Below are 23,423 nucleotides of genomic sequence, written 5' to 3'. Positions count from 1 at the left end.
CCAGACCCGAGTGCAGAGAAGGACAATGCTCTGTGATGTCACAATAAAGGAAGAAAAGTCTGAAATTGAAATCACATTTATTGTTTGTTCTGGAGTTGATTCACTTAAAACTTAACCCTTTGTGTACAGTACAGTTCTTTCCTCAACTGCATCTTCTTCTTCTTAATCATCATCATCATCCTCATCTCAGTCTTTTTACACATTCATTCACACACACATACATTCACACACACACAAAACAGCCAGTTACACCAGCTGAGGCTTAGTCAGTTAATCTTAAAAGGGTAACGCACCGGCCTCTGATTCACGTTTTAACACAGCAACGCAGCCACACACCTGCAACAGGCTGCAGCATCCATTACCCTGTGAATGCAGAGAGAGGATCACATCTCACCGTGCAAAGTGGTCCCCTTTAAGGCCTCCTTATTAGAGTCCTTTGATGCCAGGACGTGACAATCACACTAAAATGTTTTTTCCCTCGCGTTCAGTCACTCGCCACCTCCCTCCCGACCCTGCAACAATCTCACCAGCACCAAAAGTTTCAGCTTGGAGAGAGACTAACAGATAAAAATAAAAAATACTCTAAGATTCACCTTGCAGGACTGCAAATACAGAAATGCACAGAGCAATAAAAAATACATAGCATCAAAGGTTTAAATCAAATCACGATAGAGGAATTAAGATCACTTATTTTTTTAACTACCTTGCTAATAGAACTGCTGATAGCTCTACTAGCATCAACAGCTTCTTAAGTACATGTAGTTATATAGTATGTATCTATACTCCATAAAAGGGTTTGGATCGAACAGTCATGTTTGCAACATGGGCAACCAACTTTAAAAGGTCGTCAGCCTACATGGACCCTTCAGTAATTGCTTCAGTTGTGGGTTGATATGAACACACTCTGAAGCAAAGACTTCAGCCTCAGGAGCCCACCAGGAGGTCGGACGTGCTTCTGTGTTTGGACCGAGGGGGCTGATAGTTCTCATGAGCCCTGCGTGAAAATCAGGTTTGGTTTGTGTTCATGTTTAATTGGAGTAATCTAAACCCTACAGTAACGACATGAGTCCCGTGAAGCCGCTCCAGGAGCCCGAGTCTTTCAAACCGGTGGGAACTCGGCGGTGCAGGTAGTGGATGCAGATCACCGCCGGTTCAGTCCATTGTTTCAGTGTGGAGCCTTGGAGAAGTCGATAGCTGTGCAGAGTTTCCTCCACCATCAGGTCCAATGTAAACAGCTCTTCGAGAGGCAAGACAAGGAAGTAAACAGACTCTTTGGCACATCCTAACACGTGAACGGATGCATTAAAGTCCTGATCAGACTACCTACAGACAGGCTCCCACACTTAGCTCACTCTGAGCGAAGGAGGCGTCCTCCTATCAAGCAGTTTTACTTCTGTCTGGCTCTTTAAAATGGGAAACAAATGCACATTTGCTATGTATGTACACAAACATACAAACTACCACACGCACACGCACGCACGCACGCACACACACACATTGTGCACCTGTGTAAAAGTGCAGCTCTGACCTAGTTTCAAACATTCTACTTTAGCTTTAGAATGACCTAGCTTACCACATTCAGATGCATAATAATAAATAAATAATGATTTGGGTCGAGAAAGGCAAGAACAAGTTGAAATGTGTAACCTTGAATGTTTTCGATGGCCCTGCTTCTCCAATCCAGACAGGGAGATTAAAAAGGTCCACTGTGGAGGATTTAGGGGCATCTACTGGCAGATACTGAATATAATATTCATTATTATATTTTCATTAGTGTATAATCACCTGAAAACAACCCAGCAAACATTGGTAAGATGGAGACGTCGTGTCCCTGGCCACAAATGGTCCCCGTCTGATGGTCCACTCAGACCTTCTCTTACAAACCAGGACACATTCATCATATTATTGGCATGAAAAAAGCAAATGCATGTGCCCTTGTTTGACTGACAATGTATCTGGTTGTGAAATGGATGTCCAAACTGTGACATCCACTCCACGTATAAAGATGATGTCCATTTTATAAATATAAAAAACACATTTATACATTAAAGTTTATCTACACGTAAGTTATATTCCTGTGTCATCATTTTAACAGGAGTTATTATTTTCAGTTTTAAAAGGTGTGTGAAGCTGCTGAATGTGTACATTAACTTTAGCAGAACAGCTGATTAAGCCTGTTCATGGTAACATCATATTTCGATATTGCTGGGATGTCCAACTTGGTACAACTTACAATTTTTTACTATTTTTGAGCCATGATGGGACGTTGTGATTGGATGTTCAAAGAACTTTCATTCATGTCCTAATGTTCGCTGGGTAAGAATTGTTGTGTTTTATTACCTGTCAATGAGCCTTTTATATCTACTGAATGTCCGCCATGTTGCACCTCCATGTTTCTACAGTAGCCCAGAATGGACAAAACCAAACATTGACTCTGGAGAGGGGCTTTCGTGTTTTACATATTTTTAGAAGCCATCATAGGTGCTCCTACACACTTTGAAGAGAAAGGTGATTTGAGGGGTATTCAGTTGGTTGTAATCTTCGACCGCCCAGCTAGATGCCACTAAGTCCTACACACTGGCCCTTTAAAAAGAAACTGTGTCTTCGACACAACAGCAGCCCTATGTGCTGAACACAGCAGAGTGTGGAGTAGTTGTAACATGAAAACCAACGGTATTGTAACATGGGGCATGTTTGATTGTGTATGAGTGTGTGCATATATGCTTTTAGTAAGTGCTTTAAGCTACATTCAAACAAAATGTATGTTTTGGGGTCAGTATTACATTATAAAGTTAACTAGGGGGATTTTCCCTTTTTGGGTGTGCTTCCACTTCTTGCTCCTTTAACCAATCGGAATTAGTCTTTGTCAGATTACGCCCATTTTAAAATGTGCGTTTGAGTAAGTGCTCAGTGACAATGTCAGCATTGAAAGTGCCTCTTTTAACACTTAGTGTTACCACATGTTTGAAGCCTTGATCACAAGACTAGCATGATTATAAATGTCTTTTAATCTCAGTCAGGACCTTTAGGTGAGAGGCTGAGGCCAGCGCTACCAGCATGCTGATAGAAATGGTCAAAGTCTCACAGGTCTCAGTAACGCACTGCTCATAAGGGGAGAGGGTGGGGCAAAACTGTAGTAGACAGGGGGAAAGGTGGGAAGTTGGAGTTTGCTAAAGGGCTACATAAACCTCTAAATCGCCCGGTGAATGTGGGGAGAGGTACAGCAACGGTCCACGTCATCACCTGGACATTCAATATGAACAAGGCAAACACAAAACATCGGTTCATCTCTCCTCATAACCTTGGACACTTCCAACAATCATCCGTCCCCGGTGCACAGATAAGCCGGGAGAGCTTCGTTCCCATGGTAACAGTCTAGAAAGCTGCTTCGAAGGTGCTCATAGGGCTCTTTGGAGGGGAAACACTCCTCCTCAACAACACTTTGTGAAGGCCAAAGGAAAGAAACGGATGGACGAAAAGAAACTGTAAAGGCAGGAAAAACTAAAAGGGGTCAAACGACAGTGATGAATCGGAGCCTACACTGTCTGGGTGGGGAGGGCAAGAGAAGCTGGAGGTGGGGTGGGCTGCTCCTCTGAGACTTTTACTATCTCTGTGGCAGTGACAGGCGGAGCACGCTCAGCTGGAGGCGTAGGGGAGCGGCTGTTGGGAGCTGTGGTGCGGGTCGGGGTGGAGGTGAGGACAGGTGTGGTAGAGGTGGTACTAGAGGTAGAGGTGGAGGCTTGGACCGGGGCTGGGTCATCAGCAGAGGCTGCTTTGGGAGCAGCAGGCTTGTTGTAGTTCATCTTGAGGATGTGCTGCTGGAGGTGTCTGATCCAGTCCTCCTGCACCGACAGCGGACCGTGAAACTCCACCTCGCAGAACCTGACGGAGACAGAAACACACATTGAAGTTGGGAATTATGCAGACGAACACGACCAGTTATCTACATCTACTGTGGCTTCAGCTAAGTTTTAACACAAGGCAATAAAACACGAACTGATGGCGTTAAATTCCCCCCTGTGGGAGCAGCAGGTTCTGTTTAAACTTTCCTACCACAGTTATATCAGAACTTATTGCCTGAAAATCCCAAATGATTCACTACTCTCAAAATAGTGCATTAGCAACTAAAAGTGGAGTAGTGCTCAGCAGGGGGTGGGGGTGGGGATTGCTGCTCAGGGATTATGGGTCTATCTAAAATTTAGCCAGACAGTTCTATTAAAGCTGCCGTCTCAAAATATCTCATGTTAAGAGCCCGGAACATTTTCTCATGGGCGCTGGGAAGCCCCGCTCCAACACACACAGGTTGCACTCACCGGCACTTCAGGGTGTAGAACTTGCCCACCAGTTTGACCAGTGGGTAGGAGGGAGGTTTGGGCACCAGGGCTGGGACGGTGCCTGTGCGGGGGGGCTTAGGAGGGCCGCTGTCCCTCTCTGCTCCATCTGGAAAAGACGGGTGCTTCAAGGGCCGACGCTCAAAACCTTAACAAGAGGAGGGGGAGGAGGTTAGTGCAAAATGGAGCTGCACCATAAAATGCTTTTTCAGATTTCTTTCAGAACATTTTGTGCCTGCAAGGTTAATTTTGTAAGAACACTCTTCAACGCATGTGATGTAAAAATGTGGCGCTTTCACTGCTCTTCAAAGGCATGAAATAAATAAATAATGCAAGTCAAGTCAATGTCAAAAAAATAAAGGATAAAAGGCAACTTACTGTCAGTGAAGGCTAGCACAGTGATGTGGCTCTCTTCCTAACATTTCATTCATTTCCCCTGATTAAACCACACAGCTTTCAGTGTTTTGTTTTTCTTTTAGTACAACAGACTCTTTTTTTTATTTGTCTAACATCTCAAGTGCAGTTTCTCACATTCTCCCTGATGTTGTGTTGGTGCGGTCGGTCGCCTGTTTTCAAAACCTGCAGTCATGTTAGTGACTTTTTGAGGCTGCTAATTGCTAATGTCAGGATGCTAACATGCTCACAATAGACGATGTGGTTACCATCTTAGTATAGTGTCTCAGCATGCTAACGTTTGCAAAGATGCTACATTTCATCCAGAGGTAAACATAAATGTATTAACCAAATTTCACAGCAATCTGACAAGATTTCACTCAAAACCGCAAATATCGACGTGGTGGTGCTAAAGGAAAAATCGATGGGATTCATCTTGTGGGGAGATTAAAGGAGACATTTTGCTAATTTTCAGGTTCATAGTTTTATTTTTGGGCTACTACTAGATCAGGTTTACATGTTTTAGTGCTCAAAAAACACACCAGTCCCTCATACTGTCGTGTGCTGCAGCACTGTATTCCCCCTCTGTCTGAAATGCTCTGTTTTAGCTGCTGTCTCTTTAAGGCCCCCTCTCAAATACCCAGTCTGCTCTGATTGGTCAGCTCACACATGCCTGAGCCAGCACAGCTAATAACAACAGAGCAGCTGTGCTAAATGAATTCTTATGTGTTAAACTAGCCGTAAGGCACAAATTATGCAAATATATGACATGGTGACATTAGTGTGATGTCAAGAAGTCACAAAATTTAAGGCGGGACTTCTGGCACTTTTTTCCAGCACTTCAGTAGCAGTGTTTTCTGGGTGAGAGAGGAGCTCCCATAGATAAACATATATAAAACACTGAAGGAAAGGAAAAAAGCAAAAAAAAGCAATTGGTCTCCTTTAATGTTTTTTCAAAACTTCATGATAATCTATTGAACAGGTGTGTAGTGCACTGACCGTCCCTACAGCTACATGGTTAGCATAAAGCTAAATTGCTAATTGGCTAAAAACAGCATATTAGCCTTAAGAATGTACAAAGTTTGACATCTTTGGTCAAATGGTTATATTTTGACAAAGTACTTATAGCTAGCTTAATTAGCTAGTAGGCCAAGATAACATTTTTCCATAGAGCAGTGCCTAGAGATTGCTGTGCTCATGTGACTGACCAGTTGATTACCATGTTGGTTGACCAGGTACTTTAAGTCCACGCAGGAATTGATGCCTGTGTCAGTCACAACACAGAGTTAAGTTTGTTACATTAGCGGTGATTAAAAAAAGATTAATTCAGCTGACAATGTACAATGTGTATGATACATGCAGGCATATGTCCCTGACTGAGCACATGAAAGCAAGAACATATGCTGTATCCTGACGTACCTCTGGGCAGGCGGACATTAAGCTCACTGCGCGCCACCTGTGCTTGAAGCGGGAGGCCTCCAGCGAGTCGCGAGAGGCTGGGACTGCTGCGGCCGGGCCTGAAGGGAGCGGTCAGTGGACTGGTACCAGCTTCGCCCTCAGAGGTCTTGGAAGAGCCCTGGCTAACCTCCCGGCTCAGCGGTCGCACCAGGCTTACGGCCAAAGACGAAGACCACTGGGAGGAGGAGGAGGAGGAGGAGGAGGAAGAGGAGGCCTTCTGCGGTGAGATGGGGAGGATATGATCAGAATCCGTTGACGCAGTGAGGGGTGAGCTGCTCTTCTGGAAGAAGGACAGAGATGAGTTTTCTAATCAGCGTTATATCAGCGCTTGAGCTGCTGTGTCCTGGTGCAATTACCAAGGCTTTTTACCATTTCTGTCCTTGTTTGTTACATTTCCTGATTTTTGGAGTGTCTGGATTGCCTTCTTGTTTGAAGTAGTTTGTTGTTTCACCTTTTTCAAAGAGCACCTGACACATTTTTGATCCGCACTGCATTATACAGACCTACCAGTCATCTCTTTTCCTTATATTTTGGGACTTATGCTTATATGCTGAGAGTTAATGAGCAGATTGATACGTCTGTCAGGTAAATATGAAGCAACTTCCAGCAGCAGGTTAGCTTAGCTTAGCAAAATGACCGGAAACAGAGGGAAACCATTAGCCCGGCTCTATTAACAAATAACACATTGGTGTCACAGGGGGTTACATGGTGGATTATTTCTAGCCCGACGCAGTGACGTGAGGACGGGAATGATCCTCTCATCTAAGCATTTGCGAGAAAGCAAATAAACAGCTTTTAATGTCAAAAATATTACTTTAATTTACTGCACAAAGAATTTTGACATGGTAACTATTATATTATTTCATTATTAAAAAAGGGCCTTTTTAATTAACTGCTTTATTGACTACATTTTGAAAATATGAGGTTAATTAGCTGCCATTTGAAAAGTTTTTGATACAAAACAAGTATGTCAATCTAATCCTTTAATGCAATAAGGAGTTCACAAAGGTACTACACTATTTAAATGATATGTCGGTAGATAGGTCAGTAGTTGTGGCTGTTAAATCAAGGCATTTACATTGGAATTGAAAATGTCTAGATTCTGATCAGCAATTAGGCAGCTAGTCCATTCTGGATAATTGTTTTACAATTACTACAGTCCCTGTTTTAACATACCGTATACATTCATAACTGTTAAACTCTCAAGTGCCCCTGTCATTATTAAAGCACTAATTATTAGCCCAATTAGGAGCTGACAGCTTGGCAATTAAGGGATCTTTACATGCTGGCTTTGTGCTTTAAGTCATTGTATCAGTGAGCTGCTTTAGAGAGTGAATGGATGGGCTGAAAGGCCACTTACGAGCCATTCTCTGTCATTAGCCGTAATTTCTGGTAATAATTAGTGAATAACAATGATAGTTATAATAGTTATAAGTAAAGCTATTTAAGTTTCATCTGCTGATGATGGCCATGGGGTGCATTTGAAAATAAAAACACCTGAGAGGGTGTGCAGGCCATTAAGGACTGTTTGAGTACTGTGGCTTCTTCAATAAACATAAAAACAAGTAGACATTTCTCAAATCACTCACTTCACTAATTCATCATTTCTAATGTTTTATTTTCTAATTTTAGGGTGTTAACACACATGTTTATTGCCTGTGATGTAACTATGAATACTACACTATATACAGTTCCAACTACTGTGTATAAGGGTCGCAGCTCACAAGAGCTTCAGCTTATAATTGTCGATCATTTCTGTTTTTCTCTGTTCTCTATCATTGGAAGTCAGGCTGCAATCAGCGATCATTTTCATTACTGAACAATCCGCTGATTATTTTCAGGGTTCACTCTATAAAATGTGAAAAATCGTAATAAATGGCCAAAATGAAGCGGCTTTAATTTGCTTCTTTTGTCCAACCAATACACCTAAAACCTTCATTTACTTTCATAAATGACAAAGAAAAGCAGCAAATCCTCACATGTAAGAAGCTGGAGCCAGCAAATGTTTCACATTAAATCGATTATCAAAATAGTTTGCGATTCATTTTCTGTCATTGACTAATTATTGCAGCTATAACTGAAGGTTGAATATCTTTGGGTAGGTTGACAATTAATCAGAAAAAACAAGACAATCGAAGACGTTACCAGAGGACTATGAGACATTATGATAACATTTCCCCCCATTTTTCTGGATGCCTGTGCAGTGTGTGGCGGCTGCATTGCTGAGCTGCTGCGGCTCACCTGCCTGTGTGTCCACATAGGCAGCGTTACAGCGTGCCACCTGCCTGCCCCATCTGTTTACATGGAGTTTGCCTTTGATAATTATAAATAAATATGAAAGTGTGATTTCCTTTACCCTTGTTTAAAGAGCAAGAAAGCGGGAGGGGGAAAGAGAGGGAGAGAAAGAAAAACCTGCCCTTCACCTGTTGTGTGCATTCTCTCTTCTTCTCTTGTCTGAGACATATTGTACAGATACAGACATTAAAACTGGAGTCAAACGCTGGTATGATGTCGATACGATTGTCTACAGGTCGTTTTTTTTTTTTCAGGTCTATTTTTGCCGAGAACCACGGACATGTCACAGCAAAAATAGGTGAGACTCCGGATCTCTAGATTGTGCGCCGCAGCAGCCTAACCAAATATAAAATATGGACTCATTCTACACCTCTGTCTCTGAGTTATGGCGTTAAATAATGGTCATAAAAGTGTTTAAAATTGTTGTCATAATTAACCCATGAATTCTTGAGTGTTTTGTGGGGTCACAGTGACCTTTGACCACTACAATCACATCACTTTGTCCTTGAGTTCAAGTAGAGGTTTGTGCCATATGTAATGAAATCCCCTACAGGTGTTAGATTTTGCATTCACATGAACGGGATGGACAACCGGGTGCAGAACCATAAAAATACCTATCACAATCTACTGATCAATTGAGGGTCTCTATGGTAAGTCTCATGCAGTGAGTGACTATTTGCTCCTTCGATACAGGCCTAACAGTAAAAATTCAATTCTCCAGTATGAAAAAAACCCTTTACAATCTGATTACAAGGACGTTTAAAAAGGTGATCCATTCTGTATGTGTGTCACATCACAGCTCAGGGAGAAGGTGTGACAGTGACGCAAATGCACCAGAAACTAATTCAGGAGGGAGAAAAAGAAAAAAAAAAAAAAAAGCGTACGTTTTCTTCTATCAACAGCATGCCATAATTTATCTGAGGATGAAACATAAGCTGCCAGGCACCCTGGTTACTATGGCAACTATCAAGTCAATAGCTGAGTTGTTCTGGCATCTGTCCCCACTGTGATTTTTGCTGGGTGTAAAGAAACAGGATCTACAGTAAGGCTCAAAGCTGTTAGACAACACGTCTGAAGCTTTCCAAGACACAAAATGTCTGTCGAGCCACCAGCTGAGGCGTGTTAGATCTCCACGCATGACGCCTATTCAAAGAAACCGGGAGCAAAGTGAGAGCGTCAGAAAAGTAGCACAGTAGGTTATGATCTTGGATTGTATAGCTGCTTCGCTTAGTGGGAGGTACAGCTTCTTCTACTGATACTTCACATTTTTCCTCTGAGGAAAAAAAGCCTCCACAGTTGCAACAATAGACTTTGCTGTAGTGTCAGAGGCCAAAGATAAAGTCCGAGAGCCTTCACTGCACTGACCTGCGTTATTATACTAAAATGAATTACCAGCATTAAGACTGTCCGCCTCTCCTCACCTTCTTGAGGGTGGAGCGGCTGCCCTGCATGTAGCTTCGATGCATCTCCAACACCTTCTGCGGCCTGCTGCGCATCCACGCGCTAAGCGTCTCGATGGGGGATCCATTTACACTCCACTCGGTGACACCAAACTGCCTCAGGTGGGCTCGCGCGTGGCTGGCAAGAGCCTTACGATTCTCAAAGTAGAAGCCACACAGCTCACAACTGGGATCTGAAACATACAGGAAAGAAGGACAGTGAACAGAATAATGATTAGTATAACAGAGGAACAAAAAACCTAACAGTGACTCACCCTGGTGTCCAGGCTTGTCTGGGGAAGGTTTCCTTTTGAATGAGAAATCCTGCGGCAGAGGTGAAAAAGTCTTGAGCTGATGTGGCGGTGAGTGGCCAGTCTCCACTGATTGGCCGTCCTCAGACAGAGGCCTCTTCCCCAGTGGGGACATCCTGAAGTACTTCCCTGCAGGTGGGGTGGCAGATGTGCCCATGGACCCGAGGCCCTGCTTATGGAGCCTGGACCCTGACTGCAGCAGACTGAGAGGAGATTTGCGGTATTTAGTGGAATGGTAGCCTGAAACACCCAAACCCTCTGAACCGCCGGTGCTCTCCCATAGGGGACTGTTGGCTCCCTGGCTCGACTCCTTCTTCACTCCCTGGTCTGAGTGAGAGGAGCCGCCTGTCCCTCTCTTGTGCATCACCTCCCTCAGGGTGTCGATTGGCGAGCCGTTGACAGACCACTCAGTAATGCCCATCTGGCGCAGGTGGGAGCGGGCGTGGCTGGAGAGACCTTTGCGGTTCTCAAAGTATTCCCCGCAGAACTCGCAGCGAATATCTCTGGTAGGCTCCACTTCATGAGACATGGCTACAGAGAGACCAGAGGGGGAAGTCAATGATTATTTCAAGGATCCTGCTTAGAACAAAGGAAGTAATAACGGTGTAAGTATTACTGCTTTAATGCCTATATGTGTTGTATTATAGCACACTTTTAGAGAATTATCCACTGAATAATTTACAATGACTTGTAAAGGAATATCTGCTGTTGGATTTGTGAATATGTTTTGCAAGTTGACAGTTACATGATACTGAGACTGAGAGGAGATTTGCGGTATTTAGTGGACTGGTAGCCTGAAACACCCAAACTCTCTGAACCGCAGGTGCCCCCTGTGCTCTCCCACGGGGGACTGTTGATAAGACTGTCCGGTCTGTACAGTACGTATGAAGCTACAGCCAACAGCTGGCTATTTTAGCTTAGCATACAGAATGGACACAGGTAATCACCAGCCTGACTGTGTCAGACAGTGACAAAATCCATCCATTAGCATCTCTAAAGCTCACTAATTGACACATTATATCTCATTTGTAAAAATGACAATTTGCTCCAGGCCAAGGCAAGAAACAGAAACACAATCCGCCCTGTAAAACTAACCTAACACGCCAGATGGTTTTGTTCCACAGAACCACCTGGGAAGTCGCCCTTAGAAAACTGTTCAGAAGACAGCAGACACTATCAAAAAATCCTTAGCAGGTGATTGTATAGACCATATGTCCATCACCGTCTGTCAGGGGCTAACTTCAACCGATCAGATGAACAGTAGCACATGAGCACCACCAGTGAGGCCCCATCTTTTACCAATGCCGAGCAGGAGATTCTTTCAATGAAATATACTCTCCAGTTCTGATACAACTGATGCTACAGCAGCTGCATTAACCACTTGAGGAGCCTAACCCTTTTCAAACAGTCGCTTCTCTCACTGGGCATCTCACCTAAACCACATCCGCAGCTGCAAGTAGTTCCTCATAATTACTGTGTGTTTAGCCAAAAGCCCATAGCTTGAAGGTGGGTAATCTAAAAATGGTTTCGAAACTACTGATGCCTCTGTATGACCTACATAAACAAAGGAGACCATCAGCAAGAACATTAGCCATTTCTAAATAATTACTGGAGTTATTCTTAATGTGTGTCATCAGTTCGGATTCTAACTTCCAGGTCACATTATCATATTTTTTTGATGTTTGCCGAGGAGAAGCTCTCTCTCTGCTGAGAATTAAGAAAATTTTAAAGTTTGTTGCAGCTGCTTTAAAAAGTTAATTTTGTAGTATCAATATCCTCATCTAACACTTACAAAAATAAAGTAAAAATAAATAAGTGTATTTCCCAGAATATCTATTCCTTTACATTTATAAATATGCCTTAGAGACAAAACTTTGGGTTCAAATTACCCAGGTTGAGGGGGAGAACGCTGTCAGAGCTGCTCCAGTTGAGAGGTTCGCCAGAAAAGCCGACAGGTCTCCCCACAGCTCCAGGCGTGGTGACCTCCAGCTGCACCGGCTCAGGCTTCAACTTGAGGATCAGCCCGCTAGAAGCCATCGGTGGAGCTGAGCTCGACTTGGACACCGCGGGCTGAGGAGGGCTGGAGGGGCGGGCGAAGGCGAAGGGGAGACGACTGAGGAGGGTGGCCGAGGGAGAGGAGGAGGTCGACAGAGGTGATCGAGGAGGTCCCGGAGAGGACGGAGGTGGGGTTTTGAGAGGTTTCAGAGGAAGAGCGCAAGGCAGGCCCCGTCTTGTGATGATCTCCCTCAGGGTGTCGATCGGCGAGCCGTTGACCGACCACTCGGTAATGCCCATCTGGCGAAGGTGGGAGCGGGCGTGGCTGGAGAGGCCTTTGCGGTTCTCAAAATATTCCCCGCAGAACTCGCAGCCTATTTCCTTTGGAGGTTCACCTGTAGGGTTAGAGAAGTGAACTGAAATATACTCAGTGGTAAAAGATATTACAAACAAAGCCCACTTTGTGTGAAGGATTTAACATGTCACAACAGCCTGGAGGGTACCATCAACACTCACTGTGTGGAAGGGCCATGAGCTCCCCGCTACTCAGGCGGAAGACCCGCATGGAAGAAGACTTAATACGCTTGGCGGGTGGGCCAAGTAAAGATGAGGCAGAGGAAGAGGTAGCTTTGGATGTCGACCCCGCCCCAGCTGTGGTCACCTTATAGAGGAGGGATGAAGAGGAGGAGGAGGAGAGGCTCAACAAGGACGACTGCTTCGGGGAGGAGTGCGTGGTCGTGAGGCCCCTTGGTTCTGTGTGGCTGTCCAGCTCCAGAGCACTGGCTTTGTGCTTGAACTCGTCAGTATCCATGAGCTGGTTCAGGAGGTCGATGGGAGAGCCCTTGGATTCAGAGTACTCCACCCCGAAGTGCCGCAGGTGGGCTCGTGCGTGGCTGGAGAGGCCTTTCCGGGTCTCGAACCAGGCGCCACACAGCTGACAAACAATGTCCTTGGTTGGGTCCACCTCCAGTGCTGCACATGAAGAAGGAATAACTAAAGTAAGACTCATAAAAACAACGAACAGAGTAACTTTGAACAAAGTAGTCAGAGACTTTAGTGAAGGCAGTGGCACTTACTGAGGTTGAGAGGTGCATCATTCTCCTGCGGGGCCCAGAGGGGTTTGGTTGTTGTGAGGTTGGATGGGGCGGAGAGGTTCGAGGTCAAGCTTTTCATTCCCCCAACCTTGTGCTCCGGGGAGCGCAAGGGGGAAGACACGGGCAGCAGAGAGGAAATGGGGGCTTTCCTCACTACTGAGGAGGGGGAGCCGGAGTGAGGCGGAGCTGGAGAGGCAACAGGAGAAGGTGCAGGCGTGGAGGAGGAGGAGGAGGGTGGCACTGCTTTCACCGCTTTGGCCAGGATGGAGAGAGGGATGGGTTTCTCGTCTAAGTCCATGTCTTCTAAATCCTCATCTTTCCGAGGAGCAGACGGGGAGGAGTTCTTGGCTGAATGGGGCTCCAGAAGAGGTGAGCTTGTTTGGCCGTCTACGTTGCGCTCCTTGGCGATCTGGTAGAGGAGGTCGATGGGTGCGCCGCTGCTTTCCGATACTCTGATGCCCAGCTGGCGCAAGTGAGAGCGGGCGTGGCTGGACAGTCCCCGCCGCGTCTCGAACTGAGCTCCACACACCTCGCACTTCAAGTTGTGGACTGAGAAAGAGACCAGAAGAGCAGATTATTTCAAAGCAAGTTCTGTTAATGTATTCTTTCACTGTTTTATAAAAGTGTGGCTTTAACTGAAAGTTTGAAAGCAACAGCAGGTGGCTGAGGTTCTTTTAGAGGCCACAGATATCCCGGAGGACGTGTCAGCTCACTTACCCTTCCTGTCTACATCTTCACCAGCCAAGTGTGAGTGCAGCTCTCATTAGCTCCTAAATACATTTGTCTACCTCTGAGGATTTCCCTTGGGACGACCCTCTCTGATGTACTGTCACCACGCCTCAAAGCTGACCTCAGGTCACTTTTACAATTTCCCCACTGACAGCTATGATAAGGCTTTGCTGTAGCAAATCCAATCCCTTGTCAACACTCTGGGGGTCAGCGTTCCCATATTTCTCGCTCACCCTTGGAGTCCACATCCTCCCCAGGAGAGAGGCTGTCCGTGTCCACGCTGCACAGCCCTGTTTTCCCGGGGCTCGAGCTCAGACCATCCGGGGCTGGAAGCTGCAGCTGCTCCTCATCCTCTTCCTCGGCTGCTGCTGCTGCTGCTGCTGCTGCCTCCTCCTCACCTGAAACATCACAGAAAAATGTCCATAAAAGTGCAGAAACGCCATGTTAATTAGGCCAATTAAGTGACTGTGACAATGAATCACCTTAAAAACAAACGACGGTGTCTGGGAAATCAATCTCACGACTGATTTTTACGCTTCTGAAATAAAGTCAGTCTTTTGAAGCACAGAAAATGTATTTCAGAGTCCCTTGAGGAGGAATAAAAAAAGACGCAGGCTGAGGGCAGAAAATCAACTCAGTCTTGTGAGCTCATTGCCTATAATTTATCAGCCCTCGCAGTAACAGCGCATAATAACGTCTTCTGTGCGTGGAAATAATCCAAGTAATGAATCCCTGTCATGAAAAGTCATAATTGCACTACTGTATGAAACAAACATGGCAGTCCTGGTTCCCCGCAGTCAGGCATTCCTGGGACAAAAGTGCCATTTTCTGCGACAAATCGGTAAATCAAAAGAGACGTGGAGACAGACAATGCTTTTTGTCTGGTGGGCGGCTCTGCGCTTGTCAGTTCATCTCTTGACTGTAAAAGAGCGGCGATGTGACACCTCGGAGCGCAGCGTTATAACACCAGCTATTATAATGAAGACAATACTACAGAATAAAGCCCGGTATTTATTCTCTTTCTTAGAAACGGAACAAAGTGGCAAACCGCTAACTTGACTTTGCATCCATTCAGGCAGAGTAACAGGGAGCAGAGCCGACACTTCCAAGTAAAAGTGATACTTCGATTATACTTGGTTGATCCGGATAAGTTGTAATAAGATTACTGCCTATGACCGGCCGTCGGTCCACAAAGTTAGCACGTCTCCTGAGCCGCCTCGCTCGGTAGTTTTGGGGTGAAAAACATGCACAAATGCGTGCACTTGAAAGCACAGCGTGTCCTCTATCACAAATCAAAGCAAAGTAAAATGGCGAGGATTGGGCAACTGTAGGTAATTTTTAGAGATCCTGCAGCATTGAGAAATACTGGACGTCATCCCAGACGTGCACAATGAACCAGACCCTCTCACGGGCATATTTTAAGAAAAGCGCGAACTGCAACAACAAAATCACAAGAGCGGAAAAATCATCACAATCTATCCGCGCGTGCGAAGCGGAAACACCCGAAACAATGCCGATGACCCGCTTTCTGAGCTTTTGACATGCATGTCATGGGCTACCTGCATGGCTGTGCGCGACACTGATTTTCTTGACGCGCTCTCACATGATAAAGACTTTTTTTAATGGCTGTTGTCTGGATACAATGTGACAGAAGATGCGGCGCGAGACGCGCAGTGCACCGCCGCCGTGTGATCCGAGGGCACGCGGTGCTCAGGAATTACAGCGCGCGGTACTCACCGGTCCGCAACCGCAGTGCATCGGACTCCCGGCAGCTGAGGCCAGACAGTTTTTCCGCTATTGTTTGGGTCTACGGGGAGGTGGAAGCAGCCATTTTGCCCCCATATGCACCGCTAAGCTAAGGCGTGACCAATCGAGTGGAGGCGGAGGTTGGGATAAATGCACCGAGTGCCACATCAACCACGGGCATCGGGGACTCTCTCCCTCTTTCTCACTCACACTCCCTCTCTCTCTCACACACACACACACACACACACACTCTGTTGAGGCTGATATTCTCGACAGCCACCATCCCGCTTCACACAGTGCACAGAAAAGCAGTAAAAAGCAAACACACACAGATGCACTTGAATCAACAGCAGCAGCATCTGAACCCACATTTCCCCCACTGCTTTATGCATTTGTAATAGTCTTGTTCATCCCCTCCAGGTGTCATTGCTGAGGTCTATACACCCTGTGCTGAGTTCAAAGTGCAAACACTTGACAGGAGTCACCAGGTCATTACTATCAAACACTTCAGCAGCCACCACAGCAGGCACACGACCGATAAGAAAGGTGCACAGTGAGGATGGATCAATACAGAAAACTTACCCTCGCGCTCTTCCACGCGGTCTTCCTTCCTGCAATGTTCAGGAGATGCTGAAGGCTGTGTGTCAGAAGCAGCAACACTCGGCGCCCTTTCACTCGTCTCGCCCTCAAGCTTAACCTCAATGATTCCCTCCCCTCCCTCCTCCAGATCGTCCTCCTCGTCCTCCTCACCCTCCTCCAGTGAAGAGCCGGGGCTCCGAGGGGGAGCCGTGGGGATTACAAGGTCAGGCCTGCTGGAGAACAGCTCTCTCAGGATGTGGATCGGCGAGATGGTAACGTCCCAGTTGGTGATGCCAAAGTCGCGGAGGTGGGCCCGGGCATGGCTGGACAGGCCGGCCCGGGTGTCGAAGCCGGCGCTACAGAACTCACAGTGCATCACACTGAATGTGTCCGGGTCAAAGTTGGCAACTGTGGAGAGGGCAGGCGATACAGGTGGGAGTTTAGACTGAATGTGGAGGATGACACCTGAGAGCTGTAAAGTGACTGACAGCAGTCAGCTGGTCCACCACTCTGGTCCAGAATCAATTATTTCAACAACTATTGGACAAATGTAATGTGGTACAGACAGTCATGGTCCTCAGAGGATGACTCCCATTCCATTTGGTGATTCCCTGACTTTCACCAAGTTTAAATTTGTGGTTTTGGGTGACATGTCTCGACAAATATTGGATAGATCGCCATTTGATCTGAAATACCTGCAGAACTAATGACATTCCCATCAGCTGCACTTTTGTGGTTTTAGCATGCTAACACTCGTTGATGGTGAACAGGCTTAACATTATGCCATTAGTTATTTGATATTGCCGTGTCGGAGTTGTTCCTACAACATCATATGAATGTTGCTCCAGTAACATCATAGCGGCTGATGAAAAAGTGACAAAGTCCGTAGCGTGAAGACTTTGACCCAGGAGACTGAGGTTCGTGTCCTGCCTCAAACTTACTGTTTTATTGTTGACTTATTATTTTTGGAAGTTGTTGACTTATCTTCTTTTTTTAAGTTTCCTGTTGGACTTTAGGCAACAAAACCTTTTGGTTAAGTTTAGGAAAAGATCATGATTTGGCTTAAAAAAGCCATCTCAAAAACATGACTGTTCATTTGAAAGGATGGTCTGAGAGCAACATTAATTACAATCGTAGGAACAACACCAACAAAGCCATATCAGATCATACTTATACCATTATACCTTTTGATCAGTTTACACATGCTTCGAATCATCTTGCAGGCCTTCAGATTTTTGATGTGACGCTGACTTGCCCAAGTTGGGAACCACTGCTTTATGTTACAGTGGCCACTTCTAAAAGCAAATCACATAGAGTGTTCCCAGGTGGTTATCAAAATCAAATCCAAAGAGAGGTGAGCTCCGAATTGCACAGAATATGTTCTACTGTTGTGAAAACCAGGCATTTGAGAGATTGATCATTTAACTAATATACACTATGGCTAATGTCAAAGTCGAGGGATAAGCTGTTGTCTGTATAGGCAGAATCCACTTAACTACACAGCGTGAGGAAAGAAATGCAACAAGCCACTGACCTTTTTTTTTCTTCTTCTGATAGGAGAACTTCTTCTCTATCGCATTGACTTCCTCGGGGGATATGAAGTGACGCACATTGTAGCTGACGCCCACTCGGTTCAGGTGGCCTCTCACGTGATTGGCAAGCCCGATGCCATTATGAAATCGATCGGGGCAGTAGGGGCATTTCCTCTCCACACTCTTGAGTGCCTCTTCGTCCTCATCAATCTCATCGTTGTCTTCATCCAAGATGCCCTCTGACAGGAAACGCCGCACGCGTTCCTCGTCAATGTCGTCGTCATCATCATCACTGTCAACTTCTGCAGGAGCAGCAGTAACCCGGTTGCTCCTCCTCAAAAAGAAAACCTTTCCATCTTTCTCCACTTCCAGCTTGCCTTCGTCCTTCACACTCTTCTTGGGAGGGAGCGATGATGTCGCGCTCTGCTCTGCTGAGCAGTCATCTATGAAGAGAACAACATCTGACAAATCTTACACTGAAACAGTATGCGTACTTTAAATACTATATGTGCATCATGGGTTTTGGGCTTCTTTTAGAAGCTTTTTAAGTCTGTCTGACCTAAGCTGCTCCCTAAAATGTGTTATAGTTCGACCTCAACAATGTCTCAACACTTTAAAGGATAGTTCCAGTTTTAGTGATCTGAATATTCCCCAGTTTTTGCATTAATCTGATTACTCTTTCAGGTAAAGGGATTCAAAATAACTATGCTAACAAAGCTGGATTTCTGCTACAGAAATTTGATTACTTACAGGAAACCATAACCGGCTTTCTATAAAGGGGTTGTTTACATTAAAACCTTCAAGAAGGAAAATTTTGTCACGTTGGACAGTAATGTTGCTGTACTGGCAAGCTATCACCTCATAAAGTTGTCAATGCCTAAAGTGTTAACATGCAGTTGCCTTTTTACACATCCAGCAGCAGTTACGGGGCAAAATTAGCATTCGTTCGGATGTTCTATGATGTTCTACAAGCAGGTAAGGTGGTGTGAACGGTGGTTCTGGAGAAATTTGACTAAATACTAAATATTTGACTGAATACTCACAATAATCTGGTTGCTAAGCATATTCATCTTATCATGTACATCATGACGTCGAGTCTCACCTGTGTTTGATCGTGCTCTCGTGTGCGGTTTCACTCCAACAGGTGAGTCGGCCTTTGGCTCGGAACACTCAGTGTCGAGCCCTGTGCTCTGATCTTCATCCTGCTCTTCTTCCTCACTCCCGAGCAGCTTGTCATCATCCAGTCTGGGACGAAACTTGGCCAGATCAGTCCAAGTCTTCCCTCTTCTGCTGAATCTCCTGTTCCCAACACACTTGAAGACCGTCTGTCCTGTGGGCCGAGCTGCAGCGCTGTCCGGTGTTGTGCTGTCCTCGGAGGCAGTGACTCGTTGCTGGCTTTTGCCTTGAGTTGCATCGGGCAGGGATCCAGATCCAGACCCAGAGAGATGGTCAGAATCCAGGGTGGGTTTCGAAATTCGAGTACCCACATTGGACCTTGAGTGCTGGCCAGTCTCATCAGCCTGTGCCCCACTGATTGGGTCTTGTCCAGGGTGAGCAAGTTTCTGGTGTTCCCTCATTACATTTTGACTTGAGGTCAGGAAGGCACAGTGTCCACAGGCCAGGGAAGTGGATGCCAAACATGATGGTGAACCAGGAGATGGGGAGTCAGCCTGGAGAGCAGCTTTCTTCCTGTTGTGGGTCTTGGTGTGATTAGCCAGTGCCTGGGGGGTTCTTGTGCTGAAGTTACACTTGGTGCAGAGAAAGCGACGGCGGTACGCAGAAACAGCTCGGGCCTGAGCTGGAGTTCGAACTGAATTTGGTGGAGTCGCGTCAGAGTCAAGAGCTGCTGCGCCTGTTTCTGGTGTTGAAACTGTAGCTGGGGAATGAGGTGGAGATGAGACTATTTCTGGGTCTGACTCTTTGCCTGGAATCGAGGCCGCATCTTGCACAATAGTTGGGTCTGGGCTTAAATGCTTCTTCACCTCACTGTCAAGTTTCTGAATCTCTTTTGCCTTCCCATTTTCATTCAGTTTTTCAATCTCCTTCAAGATCTTTAGACGGGACTCCTGGTGCCGTTTGTGGTGATCTGCCAGCGCAAGCCGATTTGGCAGGTTCCATCCACACTCAACACACCGAAAACGACCGCCTTTTCCAAACCGCCTGCCACCCCCTGCACCACTCTGACAGTGCTCGACTATGTGCTCCTGCAGGTGGACCTGCTTTTTGAAGTAAATGCTACATTCCACACAGGTGAAGATTTCTTTATCTGGCGCTACCTCGCTGTCTTCTTCTTTGTCTCTTTTCCCTCCTCTGTCTCTGATCTTGATCGGTTCTTCCGCTGCTCCCTCTCCAAAGTCAACTTCTTCAAAATCATAAACCCCTCCACCTCGATTCAACTGTGCAGGCTCAGCAGGTCTTGATTTTTGAGGACTCACTCTTGACCGCTTGCCAGTCTCAGGCGATGTGCGCTTCAAGGTGCCAAGTCCAGAAAAGGGCCTGAGCAGCACCCTCTTCTTTCTGCACCGCTGAATGAATGTGCAATGAGCCCAGGGGGCAGGAGGGGGACTCTCGGGGTCTGAGTCTCCAGGGAAGCTGTACACATCTCTCTCAGGCTCCTTCGTTTCTTTTCCCTTGGGCCTTGTCTCTCCCTCGCTATTGTCTGCCTCCTCCTCCATTTGGCAACCTTCCTTTGGTTTTACTTTGGCCAGAAACAGCTCAGCTCTCTCAGATACATTCCAGACTTTACTGTCTGACACTGTGAAGACAAAACAGAAGAATTATGAATGAATGGAGCCTTAAGATAAAAAGAAAGATATCATATCACGTGCACAGGCAGATTTTGTTTCTTCCTTGTGGTACTTACATTCTGTTGGGCCAGGCTGAGATGTATTTGGCTCTTGTGTTTTTGTGCTCTCATTGTTGTCGGGCCCCTCCACAGGGGTAGGTGAGTCAGTCTTACTATGCAAGTGCTGCAGTTTTTCAGGTTCTGGGTCATCTTCACTATCAAGTCTGGACAGTATCGGAAAGGAAAAACATCACCTGTAATGTCTAACAAGAAAAGCAGCATCTCTACCAGAAACAAGTCAAAATTACAGATCACTTATTGTGGGTTTTAGGGGGGGTTTGAGGGAGTACAACTAGAAACATACATGTGGTGAGTAATTTCCGTGTTGATGCAAGTGTTTGTAGACTGTCATTGATTTTTGATGCTGTTTACCCCTGTATGCAGTCTTTATGCTAAGCTAAGCTAACGGGCTGCTGGCTGTAGCTTCAGTCGTACCGTACAGACATAAGAGTGGTATCAATCTTCTATATAGGCTTCTTCCCCAAAATGTCAAACTTGCTTTCTGTTTACATGCAGTTGCAGTAGAGTTTCTACAAAGCTACAATCCATTTAAATAAAACTTGAGGGAAATTTAAATGAACAGGTAAATGATTAAATCAAATAACCTATAAAAAATTGAACTTTCTATTTCTTGTCTGTGGAGGTTTTGTTGGGGGGGGCACCACACGTCCTGGCCCCAGTGTTTAAAAAAATCCTGGATACGGTATTGTATTTCAAAGTTTACAAAAAAATCTGCCTCCTCTCAGTCTGTTTATTTCCATTTTCTGAAAAGCTGATTTCACAACCCAAACAACTCTCTACTCTTCCTCCAGCACCTCCTCCTCACCTGAGTCCAGAAGAAGGAGATCCTGGGCTGTGAGCAGCCAGACCGTGAGGGTTAGAAAAGTGCTGTAGCTCCTCCTCTGACATATAGCAGCACACAAAACACACAACCACAGGAACATCACTTCACAGCTTAACAGTTACAATCCACAGTGCATACTCGGGTTACATAGAGAGAGAGAGATGAGAGACTTCTGACTACAAGCACACTGAATAACATTTAAAACAATAAGTGGACAACAATTATATATAACATATATTAGCTAGATTCAGTACTACATCTAGCTTTGCTGTGTAATCACTACTTGAGAAGTGTGCAACAGGTTTCTATAAGATATTAAGCCATGTGTTACCATCTAGAGTTTCTTTCTCAGAGTCGGAGTCCCAGCTGAGGGAGGAAGGAAAGGCTGAGGACCTGAATCTCCTCTGTGCGCTCCTCCCTGGGTCCGCACTGGGCTGGGTGCCCTCGGTCGGCTTGGGGCCCTCATCTCCAGCGTGGCCCCACGAATATTTGGCAGACATGAGGCCATCTCTCGCATTTGGAGAACATGAGGACTAGAGGCGATGATGAAAACAACGAGAGAGCATTTACAAATGTTAATGTCAGACGATGGAAATGACATTCACAGAAATGGGTTACGGGCCACAGCTGGTCCAGATCTAGGCCTGTGTCACGGGCACCCTTGTCCTGGCTACTACATCTGGGCCAAGTGTATGCGGCTGTGTGGCCCGTCACTGCAGACCAACTTCCCTATGCAATGATAACGATACAGTTGATGATGTCGTACCTGTAAGGTGCAGTTGAGGAAGTCTGGGGTGGAAGGGTTTTGTGCTGAGTTGAAGGGTGGGGGCCCATAGCTGGTCCCTGGGGTTAGGGGTCGCCCTTCTGGCTCCATAGTCCCCCAGAGAACAGTATGGAGTCCCACTGGTGACCAGCCTGCCTACATCGTGCAGCCTCCTCTTCTTCTGGAAACAAACACACACTAACAAATCAAAAGTTTCTAATGGCTTACAAGTTTCATCCTTACTGCAAAAACCTGCAGACAAAATGTCTTTATAACAGCCTGCAGAATGTAAAGAAGAATCAGAAAAGCATTTCAGACAACATGAAAGTGTCAAATCTGCAGAATGTGTCGTGTTTTGGCTGTCCTCAGTATTTTTGTGTTTCTGCCAGCTGCAGTTTTCGGACTGGCTGACCTATTTTCACAATATGTCTGGTCTTAAAGAATGAAATAGGGCGCCCAAATGGTTACATAAATAAGTGGCCTTTATATTCAGGCCCATGTCCTCTCTCCTGCTGCCCCTGTGAAAAGCAGCAAAATGCCCGGGTACATCAAGGTGTCCCACGGGTTTGGCCTCTGTTGCATCAGAGGACGTGGCTGATATCGATCCAGCCGCCGTCAGGTGACTACAACAACAATACATCCACGCACAACGCCTTTTAAACCCCAAAACGCCCATAAGCTGCAGTTTTTTTCTTTAGTGCAAATACTCACTGAAATCGGCCTGGTTTGCGGATCGCAGTGAAAGGCTGCCTCTTTAAGCACCGTTCGTCATACTTTGAGGACGGAGCCGAAGCTTTTTTACGCCCCGAGACGATGCTCGCCCGAGGCTTTCACCGCTCCCATGGACAAACTTGCTCTGTTTTAATCGCCGCTCAGGTTTTTTGCATGGATCCCTGGAAGATGCCAGGCAGAGGACTCCATGTTATTTGGCTTGCAGGCACGCCACGGCTGCGTACGTAACGTCGACGGGGAGGGCGACGAGAAAGAGTTTCGAGCGAAACACCAGAGACAAGTTGAATAAGTTCAACTTTTACGAGCGACGCGATTTTAAACGCATTTCAGCATGTTT

At 45.9% G+C, this 23,423-nt stretch overlaps 1 protein-coding gene across 1 annotated transcript; it reads right to left on the bottom strand.

Moving 5' to 3' along the window:
- Window positions 1-2,988: 2,988 nt before the first annotated feature.
- Window positions 2,989-22,465, bottom strand: wizb (WIZ zinc finger b). The gene is made up of 19 exons (XM_073494081.1): window positions 22,358-22,465; window positions 21,923-22,124; window positions 21,574-21,649; window positions 20,766-20,911; window positions 20,289-20,657; window positions 19,005-20,249; window positions 17,905-18,345; window positions 16,542-16,778; window positions 16,374-16,402; window positions 15,783-15,852; window positions 14,279-14,443; window positions 13,299-13,865; window positions 12,739-13,194; window positions 12,117-12,617; window positions 10,192-10,758; window positions 9,899-10,110; window positions 6,144-6,462; window positions 4,314-4,479; window positions 2,989-3,882 (listed from the first exon to the last, which is right to left on the bottom strand). The coding sequence occupies exons 1-19, from the start codon at window positions 22,463-22,465 to the stop codon at window positions 3,537-3,539; spliced, it is 6,222 nt and encodes a 2,073-aa protein (XP_073350182.1). The 3' UTR covers window positions 2,989-3,536.
- Between the last annotated feature and the right edge of the window lie 958 nt (window positions 22,466-23,423).

This window comes from Pagrus major, chromosome 23 (assembly GCF_040436345.1).
Source record: "Pagrus major chromosome 23, Pma_NU_1.0".
NCBI classification, from domain to species: Eukaryota; Metazoa; Chordata; class Actinopteri; order Spariformes; family Sparidae; genus Pagrus; species Pagrus major.
Note: the sequence above shows the minus strand (reverse complement) of the source record. Positions and strands in the feature narration are given on the sequence as shown.

Excerpts from the sequence above, each read along its gene's own strand:
- wizb (XM_073494081.1), bottom strand. The coding sequence starts at position 22,465 with ATGGAGCCAGAAGGGCGACCCCTAACCCCAGGGACCAGCTATGGGCCC. Across the intron at positions 21,650-21,922 it reads TGAGAAAGAAACTCTAGATG|AGGAGGAGCTACAGCACTTT; the intron begins GTAACACATGGC and ends GCTATATGTCAG. Across the intron at positions 18,346-19,004 it reads GAGAGCACGATCAAACACAG|ATGACTGCTCAGCAGAGCAG; the intron begins GTGAGACTCGAC and ends TTCTCTTCATAG.